Genomic DNA, 27532 nt, shown 5'->3' with positions numbered 1-27532 from the left:
ATAAAATTTACTGTTGTATGTTTGTGGAAATAAAACTCTTGGTATGTATTCCAAAGGGGGATACAAATTAAAACTTACTCTGAAAATGCTTCCAGAAATAAGTTGAATTTTGAGACTGTTAAGTATCTGCCTCTGTACTTATCTTGTGGTGTTTCAGTTCAGACTAAATTCTAAATTAGATTGTTAATTTCAGAACCATTTTTAGTTGCTTTGAAAGATTCTTCTTCACTGCTCGCCTTCTTACTGTTGAACCACTGACCAGAATGTGTCACTGTCATGTTAAGTTAATTTGTTCCTGTTAAGTTTGTGGGGGTTTTTTTGTTTGTTAGTTGTTTACATTTTACAAAATTTTGATAGAATGCCATTTTTAACCAGGTGGTAACCCTTTTAGAAGATAATTTTAGATTTGGGGTAAGGGAGTAGCATTAGAATTGATTTTTGCCTTTTTTTTTCCCCCCTCCCGTTAGGATATATTACTCATTAACCTCATTATAGAACACATGATTTGTGACACAGATCCAGAACTTGGAGGGGCAGTGCTACTCATGGGTTTGCTTCGTACTTTAGTTGATCCAGAAAATATGCTTGCCACTGCCAATGTAAGTAAATACCTTCAAATGAAATTACAATTGTTTTTTGAAGAGTATTTGGTGATATGTTACATATATAATTTTTTTTATTATTATTCTTTAGAAAACAGAAAAGACAGAGTTCTTGGGTTTCTTCTACAAACATTGTATGCATGTTCTGACAGCCCCTTTATTGGCCAATACTACAGAGGACAAGCCTAGCAAAGGTAATGCCACTCTGGATGTTGGGCTCATCAAGGCTGTTGAATGTCAATGTTTAAAAGAGAGTAACTGTCAAAGGATGTTTTCTCTCTTAAAGAGAATCTAAGTCTATAATATATAGTTTGAAGTAAAATATTGATTCATGATTAGCAATTTAAATAATTTATAAGTATATAAAATTCAGAAATGCTGAATTGCATTCATTTCTGATTTAAGAAGTGAAAAGCACTTGCTGCAGCTTTTGCTTCAGCAAAAATTAAAATATTTGTATAATTTCTAGTAACTCATGGGACTGTTCAGTGACATAGACTTGTAAACATGCGTAAATGTTTTTTTAAGATCAGGGATTACTAGAGAGGATGAAAAATTGCCCTTGAGAAGCTGTGTATCACAATACTGTGCTGAATTTGAGGGTATTGGTTCTAAATCAGACTAAGAAAGCAGAGATCAGTGATGAAGTAACTGTTCTTGCTGGCTATTAGCAGCAGTACTGTTTGTTTATTAATATTATAACACATCCAAAATGGATGTAAAAGGAGGTACATAAATGATACATAAACATTCTGTAAACTTTTAGATTTATTGTATAGATTTCCAAGGGATGAGTTAATCTGTTTTATCTCAACTGGCTTCCAGATAGATTGGAAGTGAGATTTTTACTATTTAAAATACTTGTGTTCTTTAATGGTCAACAATCTGGTAATATTTTTAAAAAGGTAGCATTACCTTTTAAAAAAGATTAAATCTAACATGTATTTAGTTTATTATTTGTCTACTTAAAAGCAGGATTTGAGTTACTTTTTTGTATATGCTGATATGAATATGTCTTAGAAGTATTAAAAGAGCCTGAGAGATTTCTTGCATAGTATTTCTGTTAAAAGGCATAATAGATCACGTTTTTGGTACAGACTTAGTCAAGGTACTGTATATAGGGCAATATTTTATGATATAGACATGTGGACATCATAATGAGATTTGGTTAAACAAGTCTGACCGCTTACGTTAGTGTTAAGTTCTGTACTCTCTGCGCATTCAAACGCTGATTTAAGACAGGCAAAATGTAATTGTTTCTGTAGTTTAAGAGGGTTTCCTGCCATATCTGTATAAATAGAAAATATTCAGTCCATAACAGGCTTGCTCAATTTCTATTTTAAAGGCTAAACATACCCTCCAGCATGTTCTCTAAACTATCTGTGGGAATATACAAGAACTTGGAAACGTTTACCAGACTGCAGTTGGATATTTGAAGTTAGCTTCTGAAGGCAATATCCTAGATACGTTTAATTTTGGTTTTGTTTTTATTACAGATGATTTTCAGACAGCCCAACTCTTGGCATTAATACTGGAATTGCTAACTTTCTGCGTAGAACATCATACTTATCACATAAAGAACTACATCATTAACAAAGATATCCTGCGAAGGGTACTCGTTCTCATGGCTTCAAAGCACGCTTTCTTGGCATTGTGTAAGTTTGTAAGCTAAAGCATAAACTAGTATTTTGTGAATGTGAAGTGTTACATATCTTCATTCTGCTGGAAGAAAACTGTTCACAGATTATGACAATTTGTGACTGAATACAGAAATTCTACTATTATGCTCTGTGTTTCTCATATCGATTTATAGATATGTCAGCTAGTATTAGTAAATAATTTTGCACTTATAGGTGTCTTTTTTTTTTTCCTAAAAAGCAGAGGGATTTTTCTTAATTTCAATGTAGAGGTGAATTGAAAAGATGGTATCTCCATATTGAATATCTTAAGAGGACCATTGTAATTTTTGATACTTTTTTAGTAGAAATTATCAGAGGTATTTAATTAGAGATACAGTTATCAGACTGCATTAAACAGCACAGAAGTTCAGTGTGCTGCTCTTCAAACTCTGACAGTTTCTTGACCATGCTCAGCACAGTAATAGTAAAGCAGTGTGACTTAATTCTGGAGGCAAGTAAGAGATTTTTTCCATGATTCAGTTGTGCACAAAGAGTAAAACAAAGCTTAAAGTTGACTGAGCAGTACCATACAATAAGAAGTACCTTTTAAATTTCTAACTGAATCAACTGAGTTTGGTTTTAGAACCCTTGAATCATCTTTTTTCAGGTACACCTAGTTGCTAACCAAAACATGCTGCCTTATAGTGAGATGATATTCTACTTTCTGTTTATGCATGGACATTCAAATGCTTGTGTACGCTTTGGAGTTTTAGAAAGCGCTTTAAACTGAATGTAAATTTGTGTGTGAAGAAAATGTCATTTGCCAATTTAAAAATGAGATCGTTTGCATCCTAATCAAATAGGTCTTAATTGAATGTAATTAAGCTTACATTTGAATAATAGGAATGATAAGTAGATTTCCCAGTTCTACTGAGAAAATACTTTACCTTTACCATCAGTAATTTAAAAAATCAAAAATATACCTTTATGTTAGTAGTAATATAAACGGTAGTATATTATTTCTTTACTGAACAGAGGTGGCTTCACTTTTACAATTATGTTGGAGGATTTCTTTATGATAAAATAGATGAGTAATCTTCAGCAGTATAGTCAAGACTGTTGAGAAGCAGTGAATAGCTGAATGTGTTACTTGCTCCTAATAATGTAATGCTGTAAAAGAATTGAGACTGCAAATTGCCCTAACTAATGCTGAGTAATTTCTGGATTTTTTTTTTCAAATTTAAAAATTTAAAAATTCTTTTGACAACACTTCTGTTTCAGGTGCTCTTCGTTTCAAGAGAAAGATAATTGGACTAAAGGATGAATTCTATAACCGTTACATAATGAAAAGTTTTTTGTTTGAACCTGTGGTCAAAGCATTTCTAAATAATGGTTCCCGTTACAATCTGATGAACTCTGCCATAATAGAGATGTTTGAATTTATCAGAGTGGTGAGTGCTGATATATGCTGAAGATAATTACTGTATTGTTTAATCTTGTAGTTCAAGAAGACTTTTTTCTTTTTGCTTGTACCCTAAGTTATGCTATCATAGTGATGGGACCATATGATACTGTATTGAAATGAACTTTCTTTTGTATCAGTTACATATTCGTACATGTTCTTTCTTACATTCAAACAGTACCATGACTTGAAAATTAAATTCACTTGATACTCAGTGTACTCACAGTACCCAGATCTGCAAAGGCAGCCCTAATCAAGTTTCATCATGCAGATTGGATGGGCCTGTTATGACAGGAATGTAATTTGAAACTACTGCTACAAAAACATCAAATTTAGTCATGCTCTGTAATGTCAGTTCAACAGAATATAGAAACATACCTAAGAGATATTAGTCTTTTTGGATTGTATTAATGGAGTGCTACAAAGCCCCTTCCATGGGGAGTCTGTTAAAATATTCATGCCAGTTTGGCTGTCTGCATCTAGATTCTGACAAGATGCTGTACAGACTGTAACTGTGGTAAGTGGGGCCAAGCTAGGGTGCAGACAGTCGTGGAGGACTAAGTGGGGGAGGAAAAAAGGAGGCTTTGTCACCTCTTGAAATCTTCTGTGCTGGTGACCTCCTTCCTCTTTGAGTTGGGACTCAGGGTAATTCAAGACTGAGATGACTTGATCATCGTGGAAGAGCTGATTTAAAAATGGTTTTGAAGCTATGAAAAAAGTTAATCCATATAGGTGGCCCTGACTTTTGTGCTGTGGTCTTTCAGTACTCCATGGGATTGTGTACTGATTCTACAGTTCATGCTATGAGGAAATAAATAATCTTTTATTTTCTTAGACTCCTTTTCACATAGATACCCACGTTGCATTTCCAGAATATTTCTTGGTATCTGAAATATTTTTTGTCAATTTTATTTCTTTGAGGTTTATTCTTAAAGAGCTCAAATTAAAAAAAAAAAAGTGTGCTTTTGTTAATACTGATGTATTACCATTCATAAGAGGTGACGTTTGAGCATATAACCAAAAAAAGAAAATAACCACTGTATTAAGATTTATGTTGCTTTGCTTGTCCATAGTAGATGGTAATTTAGGTGTTTGTTCTGCAGTGTATTCCAGGGGCTGTGCAGTACTAAGAAAGCCAAACAATGCACAGGAGCAATTTTCCTACTGCAATATGCAGACCTGTGGTAGTTTCAGCTGTCTAGAGTGGCTTTGGGCAGCCACAACACTAAACTGAAATAGCAGAACAGTTGGGAGGTTTTTGTAAAGGACCTTGACCAGCAGTGTATGGCCACAAAGGAAAAACTTGATGTTAGTTTCTGATGAAAAATATCATCCTTGTTCTCATCCTAAACAAATGCATTGAATAATTATTTTTACGTAAGTAATTTATTCATGCAAGGAAAGAAACAATATGAATGCTAAGACTGTGTCTCGTAAACATATTATTAATTGTCTGATTACAACAGGTGTCAGTTAATCTATCAATATAAAAATATTTATAAGTTACAGTAGGAAAGACCTTTTAGAATTGGTTTTGATAAAATTTCCTATCAGGGTTTTGGGTTCTGTTCATGTGTTTTGAAGGAGATATTGGTGGAAAATTGCTGCTATTATGCCTGTTTTGCTAATCAAATATTTGAAGCTCTAGATTTTTAACTTCACTTGTATGCATAATACGCATTTTTACATAAGCTTATTAATATGATGCTTCCTATGGAATGTTTAAAAATAATTTCTCATTTCAGTTACTTTTTATATTGTATTACATAAATTCATTTGAATGAAAACAAGTCACTTTATGTTTGTCCATTCCTATAGGAAGATATAAAATCGTTAACAGCTCATGTAATTGAAAATTACTGGAAGGCACTGGAAGATGTAGATTATGTGCAGACATTCAAAGGACTGAAACTACGATTTGAGCAACAAAGGGAAAGACAAGATAATCCCAAACTTGACAGGTGAAATGCACTAAATGCTTTTATTAGTATATCAGTGCTTTAATTCTGGTTTGGGAATATTGGTGGGTTGTTGTATGATAGTGGGAAATCTAAATAATTTAGACTCCTTGCTTGCATCTCAGGCATTGTTGAATTTACTTGATTAATAGTGTGATTTCCAGATGTGTTGCTTCAAACTCTTGATCAGCTTTCAGCTAACATATTAGTTGCTGGACCCCCAGTAATAATGCTAAGTTGTCATATCCTAAACTTATGTACACTTTTGTAATGAGGCGGGAAGCCCATCAAGTATCTGAAGTTCATTTGCTTAAATAACACATTCCCACTGTTTGATTTGAAAGATTGTTCAGTTGTGAATTACCATTCTGTGGATTTTCCCTTCAATAATTCACATCAGATTTCCTTTCATTTTAGTTAGTTGCGGGAGTAGATATTTAGATAAGTCCTACCAAAATGACTGAGAAATAGAATATACAAAGAAATCTTCAGAGGATGCTTTTTTGTCACTGTTAGATATGCTGATGGAGAAAAAAGCAATCTGATATAACACTTGAAGCATTCCTCCTGTTTGCCAGAGCAAAAGTTCCCTTCCTTAGTACACAGTTACTCAAGGTTAAAAGGTTAAGGTGTATAAAAGTAGGAAGTTTAGGACTTTTTACTCCATTTATTTTTGGCAAATGGTATTACTTTTATGTGTCACTTCATTCAAACAAAATGGACTGCTTGTGTGAACAGATGAGTTACTCTTATGAATAGATGAGTTACTCTTAAGAATTGTTAGCAAGATCTGTTCTTGTTCTGTTGTCTGGAATTAGTTTGAAAACACATGAAAAAATTAATCCTGATTAGTCATACTAGGGCATCTGAAATTACAGATTTTTAAGTTATTTTATTTTCTGCCACAAGATTTCTTAACCAATATTTAAATTTGAGACTTGTACAATTAAAATGAGAGTATAATCATAGATTTGTTTTAAAATCTTGAAGCACTTTCAAGAGTATATGTGGGATCTGCAGTTTTGAGTACTGATGTTTTACAGGTGAGATTATATTATTTTGGCTTGTGTCAGCTAAGCTTATCACTTAAACAGCTGTGGAATTCAAGCCTACGATTCTTACATTAACGCATGTGTTGGAAAGAACACTCAGCCGCTTCCTTCAGTAATTTCCATCCAGTATAGGAAGTAAAACATGAGTGTTTTCTTGGCTTAAGTTGAGCTAAGTTATTGTGTGTAGTTGTGCCGCATGAGTTTATCCAACAGAAAATTGCAGCTTCAAGAAGTTTGTAGCTCAACTGGCCCAGTTTTTACCTTTTTCTACATTTTATATAGTGGCTGCACAAGCCCTGTCACAATCCATGTAATTTCTTAAGTGAAAACCCAGGAATAATAAAATGCAAAAATAAGAAGAATCTGTTTACACATTTGAGCAAAGAATAGTTCAGTAAGGAAGGAGGCCAAAAATTTTGTTGACATGGGCCACAAAAGTATTCAGAAGAGTGCCACTTAAATAATAGTTTTGCAGTATTAGCAGAACTTGAATTTAAATGCAATGTAAAATAATGCAGTATGAGTAGATCCAGATGATAGTGTTGGCAAGCAAATTATTCAGAATTAGATTTCTTTTTAAAAGTACATTTAGCGTTCTTATTTAATACCTTGTAATTTCCTAATTTTTTTCTTCTGGCTTTTTCCTGCAGTCAGTAATGCAAGACCTTTTTTCTAAATAGAATAAGCTCAGATGGTAGTATTAACATTTTGATTCCAGTAACAGAGGCTTTATGAAAAACATTAAATTTCAGGCTTACATTGTGTCCAGTAAATTTTGAACAAGTGCTACAGAAAATTTGTCAAGGGTTTCATGCTTTTATTGGAAATTGACTGTTAGAATCAACACCTAGCAATGAAAAGAGTTTTTTCAGCCTCTCTTCCACGTCTCCTCCCCCTGTTCTTCAGGGTGCACATCACTGTCCCTCTCCTCCAAGGCCATAATACTGCTTCTGTGAGAAAAAAGAAATGAAAGGTGGAGCTGAGACAGACCAATGCTAATAATAGATCACATGGGGAGGTAGAAGTAGCACTTTGTATTAAAGGCTCTGAAGAATGGAAAATACTGATAGTGACCAAAAATTGTGACAGGTGGATGTGGCAGAAAGACAGCTGTCTTTTTAATGTATCTGTTTTAAACTGGAGTCATATTGAAGTTAGATTTTGGGTGGTGTTTTTGGTTTGGTGTTTTGTTTTTTTTTTTCCTTTAACACATTGGACCCCAAATACTGATGAGTTATAAAGTATTTCCAGAAAATAAGTCTATAGTTTCACAACTCTTTGTTTTACAACTTTTTATTTACCACTGCAAACTGTTAAACCAAGCCTGAATGCAACACTTCAGTGACATTTATTAAAATTACCTTTAACAGTGCTGTTTGTAAGCTACAGAATTTTGGACAGATAGAGTAGTCTGAATGTGCTATTTGCAGAGTTGTACTTTATTTGATTCTTTATAAAGAAAAGTTTTTAATATTTGCATTGGAAATACAAATATTCACATTACGGAATGATTTGCTGCTATTTTTATTGCTCTACAGTATTTGTATCTGTAAGCTGTCACTGTAAATGTCAAGTAGAAGTTTTATTACTAATATGAGTTGTTTCTGGAATCAAAAGTTTTAAAACTTACTGTTCTGCAGCATGCGTTCCATTTTGAGAAACCATAGATACAGAAGGGATGCAAGAACCCTGGAGGATGAGGAGGAAATGTGGTTTAATACTGATGAAGACGATATGGAAGATGGAGAGGCAGTGGTGCCCCCTTCTGACAAAACTAAAAATGATGAAGATATTATGGACCCTATCAGTAAATTCATGGAAAGGAAAAAATGTAAGTGATGAGAAGAAGAATGCCATATGGCTTATGCAGAAGCCATAACTTGTATTCTTTAGTCCTACTGCAATGAAGGATTTGCATGTATTTATTCTGAAGTTCCTAGATTTTGAAATTGTGACACCAGGTTGGCAGACCACCCCTTCAAAACAAGTTTTGTTGTCTTTAAAGGCAGAATGATACAAAATGTTGTTGTTGATTTCTTAAAGTATTTGAATGACGATCTTAGCTGATAGTCAACTTTTCCTGTGTTTTATTCAGGTTTAGAATTCAAAATTTTTGATGTAAATGTTCAGGTGATATCATTGGTAGAATAAAAGAGTTCATTCCTGGCCAATGACAACAGCTGGTAGGTGGTATAGTAGTATGAAAAAAAAGAAAAAGCCTATGATGACTCACTTTACCAAGTTGTACATACAGTATTAAGCCTTTTCCCACACACTGAAGTGATTTGTAATTAAATGTTTTGCTCAATAATATTGCTTTACTTTAGCATTTTTTTGGTGGTTTTTTTTTTTCTCTGCAGTAAAAGAGAGTGAAGAAAAGGAAGTTCTTCTGAAAACGAACCTTTCAGGTCGTCAGAGCCCAAGTTTCAAGCTTTCCTTTTCCAGTGGTACAAAATCTAACCTTACCAGCCAGTCATCTGCAAGTAATCTGCCTGGATCCCCAGGGTCTCCCGGATCCCCAGGGTCCCCTGGGTCTCCAGGATCAGTTTCTAAAAGCACATCTCAGATGGCAGCTATTACAACTAAGGTAATTTTGAATGGACATAGGTTGACTTCATTGTTACAGACTAGGAATTTGCTTTAGCATCTCTCTCAAGTTTGTGTGAATCTGACATGTTAAGCAGTAATGGACTGTCTGGTTTGTGTGTACTTTTTGCCTGGCCTTTAGTATTTTTAAGGAGATCTGACGTATATAAAAGGAAGAAATAAAAGCTCTTTTAATGCCCAAACTCTTAAAGTATGAAGCATACAACTAGCTGCTGTTTGCAGGAATCTTTAACTGTGAAATACAGACAACACTTTTGTTAAATTGCACAGGGATATTTGTCAGGTAGAAATACACAAATACTTTGGAAACATTGCCAAATTTTGCCAGACTCCACGATGTCTCACCACCCCCATTGAGAATATCTACTGTTACCATTTTTAATATTGTTCAGAATGGTATAACTGGCGCATGTGAAAGAAATTGTATTACAGAGAGGTGGTTGCTGTAAGCTAAAATGTAAACAATTTTTAATATCCTAGCATGAGTTTTTTTACCTTTTGAAATAACATACAGTTTTGGGTTGAACATAATGCAGTAGAAGAAAAAAGCCGTTTAAAAGAGTCAGTATAACTTGCAGTGAATATCCAAACCCAGCATTTTTAAATACTTAATATTTTTATATATGTAAATACTTAAGTACTTAATACTTAAATATTCAGGATGCTGTTGGATTATACCAGATTTTTGGCTAAAACTCTATTTAAAGCAAGTCAGGGAAATAGAGTGACTGGTGTTTTCTCAGCACTGGAGGACAGATAAGGTAGTGTTGGTACAGCGTAGTTTGGATAATGAGAATTTACTTTCATAACAAATGTTTCCATTTCTGAAAGGTCAGGTGTGTATCTCAGTTCTCAGGTAGCCTCGGAATAACTCTGATTCATTGTTATTTTTTAATGCCACCATACTGCTTGTTCACCTAACTTCTAGTAAAGGCAAATGGGGTTTTAGGTTTTTTCTTTCTTATAGTCGAACATGGCTTAAGAGTTTGTGTTTGGATTACCTTCTGTTAAAAACACCTGAATGGGAAGAGTTTGGCTGATGGAAGAACTAAGTGATACTTCCTCTAAAATCTTCTCTGGAGGAAGGGGAAGCAGATTTATTTCATTTATGAAAAAAAATCAGTAGTTAGTCAAGCGCTTTTTAAAAGGGATAGAATTGGCTTGGAATTTAGTTCAGTCTATTCTGTATTTCTGCTGGAGGCTTGTTCTCTCCCAGACAGTATAATTCCTTGAATCTGAAATGGAGTCTTTACATATGGAGCATATCACATACAGTATTGGCTCCAAAATTTCAAGTCGTGGTAGCAAAAGAAAAATGTTCAGGTTACAGTGAATATGCAGTGCACTGAAAAAACATTCATGGATTCAGGCATAAGCTACCTTCTTTCAGTAAAATGTACTCTGTTTATAAATGTGCCACAGTCTAGAAACTAGAAACAGACTAGAAACAGTGTTGAAACTGGGTTTTTCATTAATTATCTGATCCTGTTATTTTATGTGTAGTATACTCAGTGCTATGTTGTATGTGACTGAATGTGTACAATTGTTTATTGAGTTGTATTTTGGTATAGGGTTGGCTGAAATTTTCTGTTTTGGATGTCTGTCATTAGACACCTGAATAAGTAATATGGTTTTTGAGTAAAGTACTAGTAACTGCAATTGTAGTCAAATGCTGCTTAAGCTTCAGAAATTGCAATGTACTGTAGCTAGAGGAAGTTTTAGAAGTTCATGTCACTTTGTCATTCGTCCAGAGCTGCCTAAACTTAAAATTTGTGGTTATTTGCAATACAAGGGAGTTTTTAATATTACTAGATATGCTTTCATTTTCAGCTGCCAAGTTGTTTAAATTTTGTAACCTGTACACCTCATTCAGTTATATTATACAAAAAATTCTTTAAGTTACTACACGTTTAAACTAGCTTTTGTGAAGACAGACTATGTTCTAAAAGTATCATAATTCAAAAACTCGAAGGATATTCTGTATTTGTTTCTGCAATGCTTCCAGATTGCTTGTTGCTGCAGTCAGCTGTGCTCGGTAAAAAAAAAAAAAAATTACATCTTTACAGATAGAGCTGCAGTGTAAAGATCACTGCTTAGCAAAACTAAGTAGATTTTTGGATTTTCTTAAATTTCAACTGGAAATATTTCTCTCCAGTTGGATGGGTAAAACCCCATTTTGGATTTATTCATTTAAACATTTTTCAGACAATGTCATTTTCATTCATTCTGAAGGATATAATTTGTTCTGCTTCATTTTATTCAAAACTTCATGAATCAGTATGCTTATGGCAATATTCTGTGCAAATGTCATTTTCCAATACAAATGTGAAGTATCAATGTGCAAACACTTTCTTAATTATAGTAATTGTGTCTGTCTTTGTAGGGAGGCCTCGTTGGGCTTGTAGATTATCCTGATGATGATGAAGAGGATGATGAAGATGAAGATAAAGAGGAAACTTTACCTTTGTCAAAGAAAGCAAAGCTTGAGTCATCATAATGGCAACTGATGAAGAACATTACCAGTTGGGGGAAGGATATTTTTTCCAAAAACAAAACAAACCCACAGCAAAGCAGCAATCTTTTGTGAATTACTGTGTGTGACACAGATCAACCTGTACAAATGGATTTCTGCCAATCAAGTGCCAATTCAAAGGAGCAGAAGAAGGGGAAATACTTTGTTTAGGGGAAAGACTTACGCCTTTGAGCTCTCCAGCTTGGACCACACATTGCCCTTTTCTCAGGGAAGGAAATGGAAAACAAAACAACAAAAAAAAAAAAAAGAAAAAAAAAACCAAACAGAAAAAGCCAACAGGGCAGGAGTTTTGTTAGTGGAACTCTGGATTGGCTGGTCAGTTGCTACAATCAGAATATGCTTTCTTGGACCATGTATGAGACTTCTGAAGAAAAGGTGGCTCTTGCCATAATTCTTCACTAGTTAAGAATGCCAGCAGTTTCTTTGTATAAAAGAGACCTGCCTTTGAAATCGTACATTCTGAACATTTTAGTCAAGCTACAACAGGTTTTAAAAACCTCTACGGGGGAGGGCCGAATATAAAGTTTCCTCTTTTTTTTTTTTTTAATCTGTTCCCTTTGCCCTTTAAACTGCAGAATTTTTTTGGAGGTGGGGGATTTGTTTGTCCCTTCTTGATTAAAGATTGAGTGGAATTCTAGATGTGGTCACTTTTGTGTCATAATTTTTTTTGCCCCCCTGAGTGTATGCTTAGTTGTTGAGTATATATTTGGGACCATTAAAATTTTTTGATGTAATATAATCTCACTGTTGTGCTGGTACCTGTTTCACCCTGTGTAATTTAGTTCTGCATCACAGTTCTTAATATGTTTAGGATTTTATGGAAGATGGTATAGTTTTTATTGGGGAAAAAAAAAAAATCTTACCACAATGTGCATAAAAGCAATACTATTTTGTGACTAAATATTTTATATTAAATTTTACATCAGCAACTGTCTTGAGGAAAAAATTCAGGGAAATAGGATGGAATAAAAAAATTGAAACCTATAAATATGAAATTAGTATTCCAAAGAGACTTTGAAATTTCGTAACTGAGAACAATGATGGTAGACTAACTCATCAAAATGCAAGATGGATGACTTAGGAATGCCAATATATTGACTCATTTGACTTACAAAAATAAAAAAGAAATAATTAAAGCTGAAGGAAAATGGCATTAGTGGTATTTTTTTAAAACCTCTGATTCCCTTTGGAATACCAGTTTTAGTGAATTAAAGATGGTTGTAGAATAAACTCTTTACAAGGATACCATCTTTTGAAATTTATTCTCATACTCGATTGAAAAACAGCAATTAAACTGTGGGTCTAACTCAATGACTACATTCTTTCCCCTTTTTCAAAAAATCTAAATAATATTAGTTATTAATTTGAAACTGAATGTTATATCCTGCTTCCTTATTGCTTTTACGGAAGATGGCTTTGATTGCACAGCAGTGCTTCCTGTGAAGAGGAGTTTATTCAGTTCCTTTGAAAGCAAGAGACCCCTTCTTACATATCTTTTCAAGAGTTGATTTCCTTTTGGACATTCAAAGCACCAGTGTTGCAACAATCGTGATGTTACACATTAATGTATCGCATACAAATAGAAATAAGAGAAATGAAAATCTGAGGCTGGATCATACGTGATCACACCGAAGTGTAGATTAGCACTTTGTTCTGAAAATTGTGGGTTGCATGGCAGATTCTATGCTAACTACAAATGTCAAAGCTTTTGTGCTTGGACTTTATTAATACATAGTAGTAATTTCAGATTTAAATAGGAGTGTGCATTAGGGAAAAATAATTAGCCATCTCTTCCTCAAAAAGTTCATTTGAAATCACTTTCCAAGGTTGAGTTTTTACAATGTGTTTGACATGTCTGTGACAGGGCAGTTCTCAGCAATAAATTTTACAGAGAGTGCAAGAGTTGAGCAGTTGGTCACTACAAGACTAGATACAGTCTTCTGCTGCAGTATGAGAGTCTCCATGCTGTCTCAACGACCTGTTTGAAACCTGATTTTTGCAACTTTGGTGTCAGAGCAGACATCGTGACAAGGAAATCTGTAATTTTGCAGGTTTTCTTAATTAGCCTGAATTTAAATCCTTCCCAATCTGTCAGACTTTCATTGAGCATAAAGCTCTCAAAATTTATCCATATAGTTGCCTTCATGTCTTCCAGGCTATCTTAGGAAGTCATTTTTCTGAGTTGGTTGAAGGAACATTTTTTGTTGATTTTTTTTTTTTTGGTTGCTATTAGCTCAATAGCTTGCAGCTATTGAGTGCTTGATCTTTTGATGTTTGATGGTGCAGTCTTCTAAACTTTCAGATACTTTCATAATACTTGTAGGAATCTTGAATTTTGGACTTTCAGTACTTGAAGCATTACATTTAACAGAAGAAATACTATCCTTAAGTTACTGGGTTTGGTCAAAATAACAATGGAAATAGGAATTTTTTGAACTTTTTATATTTTTATGAAGCTCTAAAGGACTGGTAAAATATTAAGCTGCACATCTTTTAATGCTGTCTAACGTGTAGTTAGATGGTTAGTTGTCTTCCCAGAGCTTGTGGCCTGACAGGACATGTCTACAATTAGATGATATATTCATGGAAGTTGGAAGTAGTCAGGAATTAGGTGAGTTGGGGACAGTGGTGGGTATGCTCTTGCCCAGTGACTTTCACTTTTTTATTCATGGAAATCTTGAAATATATTTCAGGGAAAAAAAGGAAATAGTGGGATTGTGAGAATTTGATGGCTATTAAAAAAAAAAGTGGGTATGAGTTAAGAGATGGAAAAAATGATGTTACGAAACAGTGTTCCGTTCTAGATTTTTCTCTGGGTTTATGTTTTTTTTTTTTTTCTTAATTTTAACACCATTTGTCCACATCCCAATAGAGCTGCGTGTATATTGTATTAAACATGGCTCGGTCATCTTAATTGCATTTTAACTGTATCCTTGAGTATGGTTTACAGGGTAACCTTACGTATTGTACAGACAAGATACAACGTGCCTGAATCATCAGTACAGGCCCCTATATTCCTTCAGTGGTTGAAAGACTTAATGCTGGTTACTCTGATGTACGCTTCCCAGCTTTGAGCCTGGGTTCACTGGGGATACCAGACAAAAGTATATAGAGTACCTGGTCCTCCAAGGAAGTGCACCCTTACGCTAATTTCCAGATTTTCTTCCGCTGTACACAGAGGGCGGCTGCTTTCAGGTAACAGTGCACATCACCAAAAAACAGATCTCCTATGTCATGAGGGCGGAACAATCTGAAAGCTGGTGTATCTAAAAGCTGGTGTATCTAATGATAAGTTGCTTCTAAAATGTACCTGTCTGTAATATACCTACTTGGTAAAGAAGATCAGGCTGTTGATCTATCTCATAGACCAGATGAGAAGTCACGTTCTCATGGAATTAAGTGTCAAGTAGGCCCAATCCTTTTAACATACCAAGGATGAAACTGTTCAGATTGGTTTTGGCTGTGTTTTTACATCTCTGCAAATTTCAGAAACTGTTTAATTAGATAACTGATAAGAGTCTGTTCTCATATTGCTGCTGTGACTCCATTAGGGAATTTGCTACCTTTCAACCCAGCACAAGTTACATTGGTTGCCTTGCTAAATTATGTTTCCTGGCATCTGTAGAGTGGGCACAGAAGTTCAGCCTTACCTTTATCAACCATTTTACAGCTGCAGAGTCATCCTGGAGCAATGCTGTCTGTGTTAGTACTGCAGTTCCCCTGCCTTGAGGATATTGAGCCCCATTGCAGGTAAGCTGTGATAGTAGGAGGCAGATGGGTTACTGCTTGGGCTCACCCGCAGTGTAAGTGTAAAACCGGGCAAGCGTTCAAAGAAGAGAAGTTACCAACACTGAAGTTTTTCAAGATAAGTTGTCGGTGTGCATGTTCTCCACCTGCTCCTACTGCTTTCTCTTTTTGGAGTCCAGAAGAAATGAAGGTGTGTATATACAGCTTATAGTTCAGTCCAGAAAGAAGGCAGGGCATGTGGGCATGCTCCAGATACAGCAAAACCTTCTATAGAAGGATTTGTAATGCCTGCTTTCAACCATAGCCACAATTTAAAGTCTTATTCATGTGAGGGAGGCATAATTTACTGTATTTTCATAGGTAGCTGGCTATCTGGTGAGCTTGTATCTCAATTTAATATTGCTCTAGTTGCAATCACATTAATTGGATTGTGTAAATCTTGTGGGTTTTTATATAAGTTGAAATTAATTAAACTGTTCAAAGCTGAAATTAAATCCTGTGGACTGCTGGAAAAAAGGCAATCTAAAAAAGGGAGGGGGGAGATGTAGTCTTCTGTATGCCAGCTGTATTTATGAACAATGTAAAAATAATATATAAGCCAGTGGAGAATATTTTTTTTAAAAAAAAGGCAGGTAGAATGCTACTGGCAAATGATTGAAACAGCTACTGACTTACAGGGATTTCAGACCTGTGCTGGTAGCCTTGCTGTGTCCTGTCGCATCTCCCTGCAATGTAAGGTACCTGTCTGTCTCAGAACTTCTCTGAAATGGCTCAGTGTGAACACCTGTTTGTGGTTTAGGTTGAGACCTGGAAATTATTGGGTGGAATTATGCTCACAAAATGTGCATCTGTAATACAGACTGGGGATTATTTGGGCTGAATAACATTGATTTTGATACTCCACTTGTAAGCAGCTTTAAATTACATGCATAAAGATAGCGTATGTGGGCTGCCCACCTAAAGGGGTTCAGAAGCATTGCGTAGTCGCATGTATCACTGTTCGTTAGCATTGCTTCTGGAAGTATGTGCATACTGGAGCCCTTACATTATGCTCCTGAGCTTTCAGATGAGGCTAGTCCTTTCTTTTATATTTCAGATGTACACTTTATTAGCTGAAATCTTGGAAATTTGATTTTAAAGTGTGCTTACCTCAGGTTTATTTTGAACCTGCTGATGTTGAGTGGCCTTTTGACAGCTGTGGTGTTCAGGTAGGAGGCTGATGCTGTTAGGTTGCAGAGTTCAGTACAGTCTTCCATCCCTCTGGTGAGGCCAGAGACAGTGCAACTGTGCCTTCACTCTGTCACTGAATTGGTGTTGAATGGTCAAGGATCCCTGGAGGAAGCTGTGACCGGGGATGTGCAATTTGTTCATCTCACGTTTCAGCAGGATTTGATCAGTGTTGTGACTAAGGATGTGGAGGTAACTGGAAGCAGCTCCTGATGAACTGATTCACAGGAGTCTGTGCTAACAACAATGAACATTTGGGAGAAGCCTTAAAAAACCCCTACATTTCCATTCTGCTTCTACTTTTACACATCTGAAAATGGTGTTAAGTTAGATCATCTTACCCTGAAAAAAAGCTCATTTCCTTCTGATGGCTCCCCCCACCTCCATGATTCCCCCAAAACAGAAGTGACTTCCTCTGTTACCATCAGTCGGGGTTTTGTAGATTAGCCAGGAGAACCAGAAGCTGCAATTCTTATTGGAGAAATAACTGCTGATTAAAACCAACAACAGAGCACAGCTTTTAGCATGTTGGAGTTTAGCCTCAAAAGGGAAATAAATCTTCTACCTCTTCAAGGTTTAGATTACCTGCAGCAAGAAACAAGGAAGATGTAAATGTTTGTTTGTCATGGGCAGGAGAACTAAGTACCAAAGCTGCTAATAGAGTAATACAGGTGGTGTCTGTCTTCAGAAGTTTTTATATGCATGTGCTCTTCATAAAGCACCTCTCAAATTTTCTTAGTGTTTACATGGCTCACCATAACCTTTATCTGAACATATAGGCACTATTTCGTCTTTAGGGCACTGTTGCGTTAAGAGTTACTGTCGTGTAGGAGTCTGAGAAGTGGCTGGGGGGGGGAACCCTCCTGTTGAGTCACGAGGTTCAGACAGGACCCCCTTGCTTTCTAAACTCCTTCTCAGAGAGGAGTCTAGGTGTGGCTAAGTCCAGTCCTAGTCTCAGACTTGGTCAACGGTTATTTTCTAAGGACTGTATATGCAGCCATTCATCAGCGTAAAGGTGACAGCGTTAATTTAAACACACTGCACCCACAGTCTAGTTGTGTTGCATGAACTATCACGGCCACGTTAATAAAGAGTGCAGTTTATTAGAGCAACAGATACACAGATTCTTTGGATTACCGGTGATAAATTTACTGCCTGCAAAGCACGTGCAAATACCAAGAGTATGAGTGACACTGCTGGCTATAAACGCATTAAAGATGATAAAGCAACTCTATAGAGATTTCTAAGTTCCCCGGGAGGCACTTGGAATAACCAAGTGTTCGAATCTTACCCAAAGGTGTCCCGATGGGGGGAAGAGAGGCGCAGCCCGTCGACTGATCCCAGAGGTCAGAGTGGCACGCGATGGTGTCTTCCCTAACATTCGCTTTCTCTTAAGCCATTTTACACTATCTTTCACCTTTCGGGTGGAGCTTGAGTGACTCTAGTCATACACCTTTGTTTAGGATTGAAGGTTTTTGTCGCTTCCCTTTTAAAGGTACAGGCTAGGAAAAATTCAAAGCGCAAGCTCAGTGAGGGGTGGTCGCACCTTGAAGGCGGGTAGCTTTTGGGATGGAGGTGTGTTTTGGTATTATAATGATGTTATAATGAGCAAAGTTCATCAAAGGACAGCATTTTGTCAGAAACATGACAGAATGTTGGCCCAGGATAGCAAATGTGCAGCTTACTGGTCACACACAATACCTTTGAGTTCCCATTCAATCGCAGAGCCTGGCCGCAGCGTCTCCACACCGCTCCACCCTCCGAACAGTACCTTCTCAGAGTCAGTACACCAAGCTCCCCTGGCGTCACCGACGTCTAAGGTTACAGGCCTAGGGAACTTCAATGGAATGGCCTTGCATGTCAGCCACATTCCACCCGGGAATCTTCTTCAATGCTGTACCTTACCTAAAAGTGTGAATATAAGTTTAATTTCTAAGTCACCTCCAGCTATTATCCCACAGGCATGTGTTCCTTTGGAACCAAGTATGGAGATGCATGTATTTTGTTAGACCCGTTGTGCTGTGGGATTTATTTTTTGATACAATTGTCCATCAGGGCCATACAGATGTTCTACACAGCAGAGTGAGAACCACCACAGTCCTCACTGTTCACTGAACAGGACAACAGGTGGAACCTCTAGAGTACCCAACTAGCTGACCTTCGGACTTTCCTCTTGCTCAGTTTGGGGAGTAAGATGAGCTTTCTATATTCGGACATTCAAAAGAAGACCTCCCTGTAGAGTGAGGTGTCTGACACCAGTGACCTAAGCTAGACTCAAGCCTCTAAGATCTGAACTCCACACATTTAGTATGTTTAACTTTACTGATTGAATGGTATCTAATTCATGTTAATTTTGTAGTAGGGAAGAGCTACATTTGCATGACATGTTTGCATGCAAATCTATCTTGACAACTCTTTAGCTCTGAGAGATATGTGACTGTGGCTACATCATATGTGATGCGATAGCTGAAGGAAATGGCTGTGGTAGTTGCGTAGTTTGGAGCTGTAAGCTGTCTTTTGCAGCCTATTGCTAATGTAAGGATGCTTGATTGTAACCCCTGGGAAAAACACATTCCTACCTCATAACCTGGCAGCACTAGGTGCCGGATGAAGTGCCTGATGGCTTTACGGGGAACGCACTTCAGCGCCTCGTCCCTGAGCACAACTTGGGTCAAGTTCTACACAAGTCACTGCCCAAATATCCGTATTTTTGACACCTAATAACTGTATTGCTCTTCTGCCTTTTGAGACAGACTCAAAGAGGTCAAGATGGGAGGGAGACCACTTGCATGGCAGTAGTGTAAGGGAGAAGCAAGGTGCCAGTCTTTGGCTATCCAGCTGCAAGAGATGAGTCATTTTGATACCTGCAGCCATATCTTCTTTTGATATCCAAGAATAGGACAGACCTTTTCCCGGTGTCGCTAGCAAAGTTAGGAATAACCAGAGCATTAAGTTTGCACGCTAGACCTGAGAACAGCAAGCTAGTTACAGCATCTGCATCAAAAGACAAATCACCTTTGTATCACTGGACAATTATGCTAGTCCCTATGCCACGTGCTGACAACTTTGTAACAGACTGCAAGATCTCTTGGTTCTTATCATAAACATCAGAACAACAGCAGAAATTCCAGAGGTTTGTGTGTGTTCTTATTTTGATTATATCATCGCTAATGAGATTACTAGAATTACTCCCATTTTCAGTGTGCCATAAGCCTCAATGGATTCTTACAAATCTCGTTCATCTTGCAACTTACCTTCACACTGAAGCAATATTACTCAAACTCAGGATTGCTGTTAATGACATCATTTTAAGGAAAAATAAATACAATACATGCCTAAATATATGGATCCTTTTAAAGGGATCAATTATTTCAGGAATGAAGGCTGTCTACTTAGAGTACTGCAAGCGTAGTGACAAATTTCCATAGACTGTGGAAAATAAACTCCTTTTTCTGTACGGAAAGGATCAGCAGGCTACTGGTGATGAATAAAAACTAGCCAAAGAAAGCCAGGCGGTTGCCAGAGTGCCCTTGGGAAGCCTCTTGTAGAGCTCTGGAAACAGCCAGCTGTGATGGCTATTAAAATCCAGAATACCAAAAGACACCCAAGACAGGAGATGCCACATTCAGGATATTAAAACTGAAGGCATAAAACTGCTCACCAGAACAGCAAAGCATCTCATTCCACAAATTCCACTGAATTTGTAGTTCACTGACATCTCTGGGGAGTCCTTAAAGTTACCTGCTCCAAATGTAAAAGCAAGCTTCAGCTTGCCTGTCCTTCTCCAGAGCCATACCTGGCAATTAGAGAAACTTTGCAAGCTAGATATGTGACGTCAGTAGTTAAACCATTCACATCACCACCTCATCTGTTTCTAGCCATTATCCGGACATTTGAAAGGTAGTCTACCCTATCACAACATCGCCCACCTCTTAATACCTGGTTGGTTGATAGACCTTTCCACTGACCGTCAAGGCTTCCTCTACTGCAGTAATAATATGCTATGGCTGTTTTAGGGGGCTGTTAATATCAAAATGTGTCTGGCAGCTTGCAGTATCCTACCAGCCTTTGTAAAATATTAGCAAAGTATGGCTAAATGGCTGATGTAGACCAGATAGGACAGTGTGTACAGTGTAGTGAATGCAATCACTACAACATGTGTCTGATCTTCTCTGTGCTCTTTGGACACCCCAGCTACTACATCAAATAGTGGGAGAATGGAGTTATGCTGATTGATAATCTGCCTACAGGTCTTGCATCAGAGTATGAGGACAGGCAGGAGGCATGTATAGCCAAGGAAGAGAATGGCTTTTGAGCAGTAGTGTCACCAAAGTAGAGTCCTTGTATGCTCTACAGTGAGTTTACAGTCACTACAGCATTTGTGAAACACCAGTGTTATAATGCAAATAACAATTCTCTCAAGCATCCGTAATTGAAAAATAATCTCACTTCTAAGAGTGAGCCAAGCCCATGTGATTTAAAGTCAGTTTCTGTTCGCATTGACCTTGTCTAAATAAGATTAAGCTTTTACATAATTCAACTAGAATCAAAGCCACCTTCAGTGTTTCAGCAGATTAAATCAGTGCACGATACATAAACCACTGATCACCAATTTTTACCATATTCTTGTAAAACAGCTATCTCTAACCGCTTCTTTGGGGTTATCACTGAACAACCTTAGTTTCGTGCCTTCTGTCACAACCCCTTAAAACTGGAGTCTTTAATTTCACCAGTTCCTCCAATTCTTAAAATTCTTCCCACATCTGACTCTTGCACACAGAAGTGCATTTGGGGTGCTACTTGAGCGGGTAGCATGGACACTAATTTACCCATTCTCCATGTTGTTCACTGTTCCAAGAAGTGGCTCTCCTCTCGGTAGGTATCTGAGGTGGTGGTCCCAGCCCTACTGTCACCTACCTCCCTGCCAAGGCTTCATTAACTTCTCCTCCTTGGAGTGTTTTCCGTGCACGTGAATTTACACTTTTCTTCAACCCTAGCCAGCCTAAGGACTTTCCAAAGCTGCTTATAAAATCTTTGGTTGTACTTGCCTGTTATTGTTACTTAGCCCCCAATGTCATTGATATAGATGCTGATACATTCTTGCATAACTAAAATGCCAGAACAGCAGTCTGAAGAATGAACAATTCCCTAAAGCGTTGGATCTTCAAAAGCACGTTCTGTTTTTATAAGGACATTTGCTAGCGATGATTGATGGGAATTGATATTAAATAAAGATAGTATTAAATCTTTAACATAATCAAAAGATGTTCCACTTGATACATTTTACTTCTTTCTATACTTCCCTTTTTCCCTTCAGAGTGGCCAGTAACAGTCCCTAGTGTAGTCCTATTGATTCTTCTACTCACCTCGTGATTCCCAGTTGACACTGCTGGTATAGTTCTTCTTTTACCTCCTGCCAAAGAGAGAGAGGCTGAGGAACATACATGGCAATCATCTACCTCCGTTATGTTCTGTGCCTTGATGAGAACCCAAGCTTTTGGATAATGTCCCCCCAAGCCCTTACACAATTATTTTGCTCCTTGCCTCTTCAGTAATCACCTTCTCAACAGCCCAGGCCCTATCGTGCCTTTAAAACTTACAAGACACCTTCCCCTCTGCTGCTGCTTCAAATGACATCTTTCCTGGTTTGCTGGACAGGTAGTTCCCACACTCCTGTACCTGAGCTCACCGCTTTAGATCACCATAACCAGCCTTTGTTTCTAGCACCTCTTTAGCTTATGAGACTAACTTAAATGAATCTATTCTCTTTTCTTTCAGGCTCATGAGCATTCCTCTGCTGCTGTGGCACTTGCTGCTTCTCTGAAGAGTTCAAGTCAAGGAGGTTATGCCATCATTCCTGTGTTTGCCTGGGATGCAAGTACTTGTCCCTTGCTTTCAGGTTCATGCAAAGAGCCACAAACCACTGCTGCCCCTTCATCTTCTCCTCATATCTCTTGCTCAGTATTAACTTTATTGTTTGCCTTGTGTATTTGACTTTGTATTTATTTTCTGTGGACTCAGACATCTATGAGATATTCTGCCCAAGCTCCCTCTCCTTGTATTTTAGATTCTGCGTTACGTTAATCTTGTCAGGAGCCTACGCAGCTGGCTTAAATTTCTGCACTGAATGAACATCCTGCCCTGTATCAAAGGTTAATACTAGGTTTTCTGAGAGTTTCTCTCTGAATGTTTTCTTTCAGATACCAGCCGCAGAGACTCTGTAAATCACCAGCATCCCCCCTGCATTCAGATTGATCTAAGGCACATAAGCAAATACTTCTGTATTTGTGTTTTTGGGGTTTTGTTTGCATTTTGCTAGCAAGTATAGTTTTGTTTATTTTTATTTTCATTCAAATTTCTCTAACACAATTTCTGTACCACCTTTGTCCAAACAAAATGAACAATATTAAAAACAGCATTTCAGAATCGGACCTCACGAGGAGCAAAGCTATCTTCTGGCCACCTTCTTTTTTTCCTGGCACCCGTTGTTTACAGCTCCAGAGCCTATTTAAAGTAAACTTGCTTCATAGCTGAGAATTTGGTTGATGAACAGTAGAGTCATATTTACAAGAAAGCTGCTTAACGACAGTCCCAAGCAAAGGAGGAGAAAAAGCCCTTTCCTGATTACCATGAGTTTAACTCTTGTATTGTAACTTCGTGAATTCTGTTATTCCCATCCCTCAGCAACTTACACTTCAGACAGCAGATGAATGGTGGAGCTTTGTTGATGGTTGTAATCGTTGCTAGGGGACAGTCTGAGGGAGGTGAATCATGCCATTTACAGTCAGCCTAAAGGAACATTTGGAAATGCTTGAGCTTACAAATTTCCTTCTGTGGTCTGTGTTGCTGAGAGTCGAGTGCTTTGTGGCTGTGAAGAGTGCTTTAGAAATACACATGATAACGGAGGCATTGAACATCCTGGTGTCTCTAGCTGCTTGTACCTTTGTATGTGTTTTAAATCGTTGTTCTGGTGCTTCATACTTCTTTGATAATTATGGTTTCAGTTAAAAGCTGACCGTGTGCAAATAGTATGAAAAGAAAGTTCTTGCAAATCACATTAAATACTATGAATTTTCATCATTTCTTTAAGAAGCATGATGTCCAAATGCAATTGCATGTACATGTCTGGATCTGAACTTTCTTGGATATATTCAGAGGCATTTATTTTATTTTCTTGGACATATTCACAGGCATTTATTTTATTCTGTCTACTGTGGGAAGGCGGCAGCTTCAGGTACACCAGAAATGAGAACCTGACCTGTAGTAGGTAGGTGTGGTTTTATAAGCTACGTATTTTGTGAAACACAAGGTGGGTAAATAAAAGTGCTCATACTACAAATGCTAAGTCACATTTTGGAGAGAACACAGAAGAAGCAATACACACCTAGCTGGGGCTGACAGGTATGAGACAGAATTACTGAGGAGAAAAAACCCAGCATACTCAGTTTGGAGGTCTAATAGCCAGGGTGTGCTTTTTGCACGAGGCAGGCAGTCTGAGCTCTGTGCACCCGAGATGGACTTTGCAGGATGCCAGGGCAAGCCTGGTCTTGCTCCTCTTGAGGTCAGCAGGGTTTTACCAACACGCAGCACTCTTGCAGCTTGAAGTCTGCGGCTCAAGAGAGCAGTTAGACTCGGGGACTTCAAAAGACTCACAGCATTTAGCATTTCTCAGTATGTCTCTCAGTCTTTCAGCTCTTCGCACTTCACCTGAGGGCTGCAGACCCTCGCGGCGCTTCGATTCCCCCTTGTCACACGCGTTGAAGGAGTTCACCGGTATTTTACATACTACATCAGTGGTACGTCTTTCAAAACAAGAATAATGTTATTTTCTAGCGTTGCTTTGCTTTCAGCACCAGAGGTGAGAAGGCAGCACCCCGCTCCCGCCCTCGGCTCCGACGCCCCGGCCCGGGTGGGACGCGCCGCCTGCGCCACCGGCCGCGACCGCCAGAGGGCGCCCGGGCCCCGCCCGCCGCGGCCGAGGAGGCGGCGGCCCGGTGGGCAGCGCCGGCCCCGTCGTACTACTGCTACAGGCCAGATATTTTCTGTAACCCACGCAGCACCCTTGAATAACGTGTGAGCATTTGGCACCTCACAGCATCCCCTGGAGAAGCTGGCTTTTGTAACTGTGCTCCACGACGCGCCCTCCCTTTCAGTCATCTCGCTACCAGCAACGCCTAGATCGGACCACGCAACTGTTGCTGCCTTTCAGGAGTTTGTAGAGGCGTGACATCCAAGTTGTGAAAAGTAGGAAAGTATTCTTGCAGTTGTATTCTGTCTGCTCTGAAGGGCATCGTGTATTTTTCGAATATTAAGTTATTTTTGTTTTGACTCTATTGATTAACACACCTGTCCTCTGTTGTAAGTGCTGCAGTAACAGCTTTAAAAATTTCACTAGTTCACAAAACAGGAGATCACAAGGCTTCAAGAAGTTACAGTATAGCAGTCCATCTCTCTGAAGTGTTGAGAAATTATTATCCATCCTTCTTTTTCTCTCCACACCTGAGCAGGAGCCATTATCCTCAAAAGCATACCTCTTTCTCCTTCCTTCCACCTACAACCGATGGTTTCCTTGCAAACCTTCCTTCTTCCCAGGTTCAGAAACGCTTAGACTACATGGCTCACACAATAAAGGGTTGATTTAACTATTTGTACCCTCCTGGTACATCATCTCAAGAAACTTAGAGCGGAACAGCTGTCCTGGCTTGCAAACAGCTGGCAGTTCACACGGGCCAGGTCCGGCGAGCAACCAGGAGTTACCCTTCCTTGGTCTACAGCTTTGCGGATCAAAGACAAATGGCGCGCCTTAAATAGCACGTTCACCAGCTAATTTAGGGCCATTCCTGTGTCATAATGGGATCCATCCAACTGCAAACCCCACGCCTGGGCTACTCTTGGTTTCTGTAATGAGAACCCAGACGTTTCCCCCGCGGGGCTGACCTAAGGGGCGATCACCGTGAGCACGGGCGGTGCGAACAGGCGGTGCCTTCCCTCCGCCCGCCGAGCCTTGCCGTGACGGCGGAGGGAGGGAGACCGAGCCGGGCTTAGCGCAGCACGCCCTGACATGGCGGCAAGTTTCCCTTTCTGCGCTATGAAAGTCTGTCGGAAGCAAACACGAACTCTGACCTCACTCGTGTATCGGTGACTGACGCTACCAGACAGTGCAGGGTCCTCCATACGTACCGGGCTGCCTACAACACGGATCTTCGTGAAGCAAATCATTAAACCTGCTCTGTAGTGGGACAAACAGGCCACCGCAACGAACGCCGGTGCCCATCATTTAGTAATAGATCGCTTGCGAACTGCTCAGGTCCCTCAGGCAAAACAAGAGACGTCCCTACCTCAGCCGATACACAGAGACACGTATACCCACCTCCCTTTCCAAAAACATGTATGGAAGAGGTTAATTATAAACGGAGAATTCTAATTATAAATTCTAATTATAATTATTAGAATTTCAGATACGGTTTGCCTGTCTGTGTAAGATCCAAAAATATATTTTGCGAGTTCAGTGTGATCAAAGACGAAATAGGCAAAATGCTTTAAGAAGTGGCTGATGCAAGGACCGATAAATACCAGAAATAAAAGACTGCATCTGCGAAAAACAGAGCAAACTATCGAACGCAAATCCTAGCAAGACCAAACCTCGCTACCTAAGACCACGCATGTCATGGTTCAGCTTTATGACTAAACTGTATTTCCTTAAAACCTGAGACTGTGATAAATAAAGCAGTAGCCGTCCAGAAGATAAGACTAAAGCCTGCCCCCGCAGGAAGGTAATTCATAGCCCCGGTGGCCAGGCTGCCGGCCACAGCTCCCGCGCTCGGGCAGGGCCGCCCTCGCCGAGGCGCACCCCGTGCGCCGGGAGCTGCACCAGCGCCCAAGGCGCGGCCTCCCTCTGCGGAGGGCTCACGCCATAAACCGCGGCCCCGCTAGCCCGCAACAAAACCTGCAACGCTAGCGCGCATTTGGAAAGCGGCGACGAGTTACGGCGTTTGCACCTCGTTGCGTTTTATTTCAAACGTGCACGCAACAGGCTGTGCCTCTCCTTTTTCTGAAAGTTTTCCTTTTTAGGTTTTTGTGCTGAGGCAAGGGGTTTACGCTGCACGTTTTGAGGCATCCCTAAAAGAGCCGTTCTTGCCTGCTGAAGTACTTTATGGCTCGCTTCATGCTTTTTGAAGCAGAAACTTGAAAACCGCGCGTTAGCCGTCTGTGCTTGCCTTGCTGCCGGCGGCGGAGGGCACGGCGCCTTGCAGCTCCGAGCAACGGGCCCAGCGGCTGCACAGGTATAACCGCCCACGGCACGGTCCCAAAGCCGCCCGAGCCGCGGGCGAACCTCGCCGCCGGGCCCCGCACCACCTGGGCTCAAACGGGGGCGCGAGGCCGCCCCTGCCTCCCGCCTCCGCGGCGCCGCGCCTCCGCCAGGGCCGGCCGCAGAGCGGCGGACAGAGGCCGCCGGCGCCCCTCTCGCAAACTTTCGGCCGCGGGGTCTCGCTGCCACGGAGGCGGGGCGGCCGCTCCCGGGAGGCGCAACAGGCGGGCGAAACCAGGGCGGGCAGCGCGCGCCATGGCCAGCGCCAGCTCCAGCAGCTCGCCCCGGCTTCGCACCGCGTCCCGCCCCCGCCCGCCCCCGCGGCCGCCAGCGGCGCCGCCCATTGGCCGGCTCTGGCCTCTGCGCGCCTCTCATTCGCGGCGGGCCGTGCCCGTCACGGCGCGGCCCGTGTCTAA

General features: G+C 39.5%; 1 protein-coding gene across 1 annotated transcript in view; it reads left to right on the top strand.

The window, feature by feature from the left end:
• Positions 1-12470, top strand: part of PPP4R3A (protein phosphatase 4 regulatory subunit 3A) — a 46024-nt gene extending 33554 nt beyond the window's left edge. Inside the window, exons 8-15 of the mRNA XM_072863992.1 lie at positions 468-599; positions 694-796; positions 2099-2257; positions 3503-3672; positions 5502-5644; positions 8334-8524; positions 9054-9280; positions 11684-12470. Of these exons, the coding sequence (XP_072720093.1) occupies positions 468-599; positions 694-796; positions 2099-2257; positions 3503-3672; positions 5502-5644; positions 8334-8524; positions 9054-9280; positions 11684-11797 (1239 nt within the window). The 3' untranslated portion in view covers positions 11798-12470. The remainder of the gene's footprint in view (positions 1-467; positions 600-693; positions 797-2098; positions 2258-3502; positions 3673-5501; positions 5645-8333; positions 8525-9053; positions 9281-11683) is intronic.
• Positions 12471-27532: the final 15062 nt, after the last annotated feature.

The sequence above is a fragment of the Ciconia boyciana genome, chromosome 6 (genome assembly GCF_034638445.1).
Source record: "Ciconia boyciana chromosome 6, ASM3463844v1, whole genome shotgun sequence".
Taxonomy (NCBI): Eukaryota; Metazoa; Chordata; class Aves; order Ciconiiformes; family Ciconiidae; genus Ciconia; species Ciconia boyciana.
This window is presented reverse-complemented; position numbering and strand designations above follow the sequence as displayed.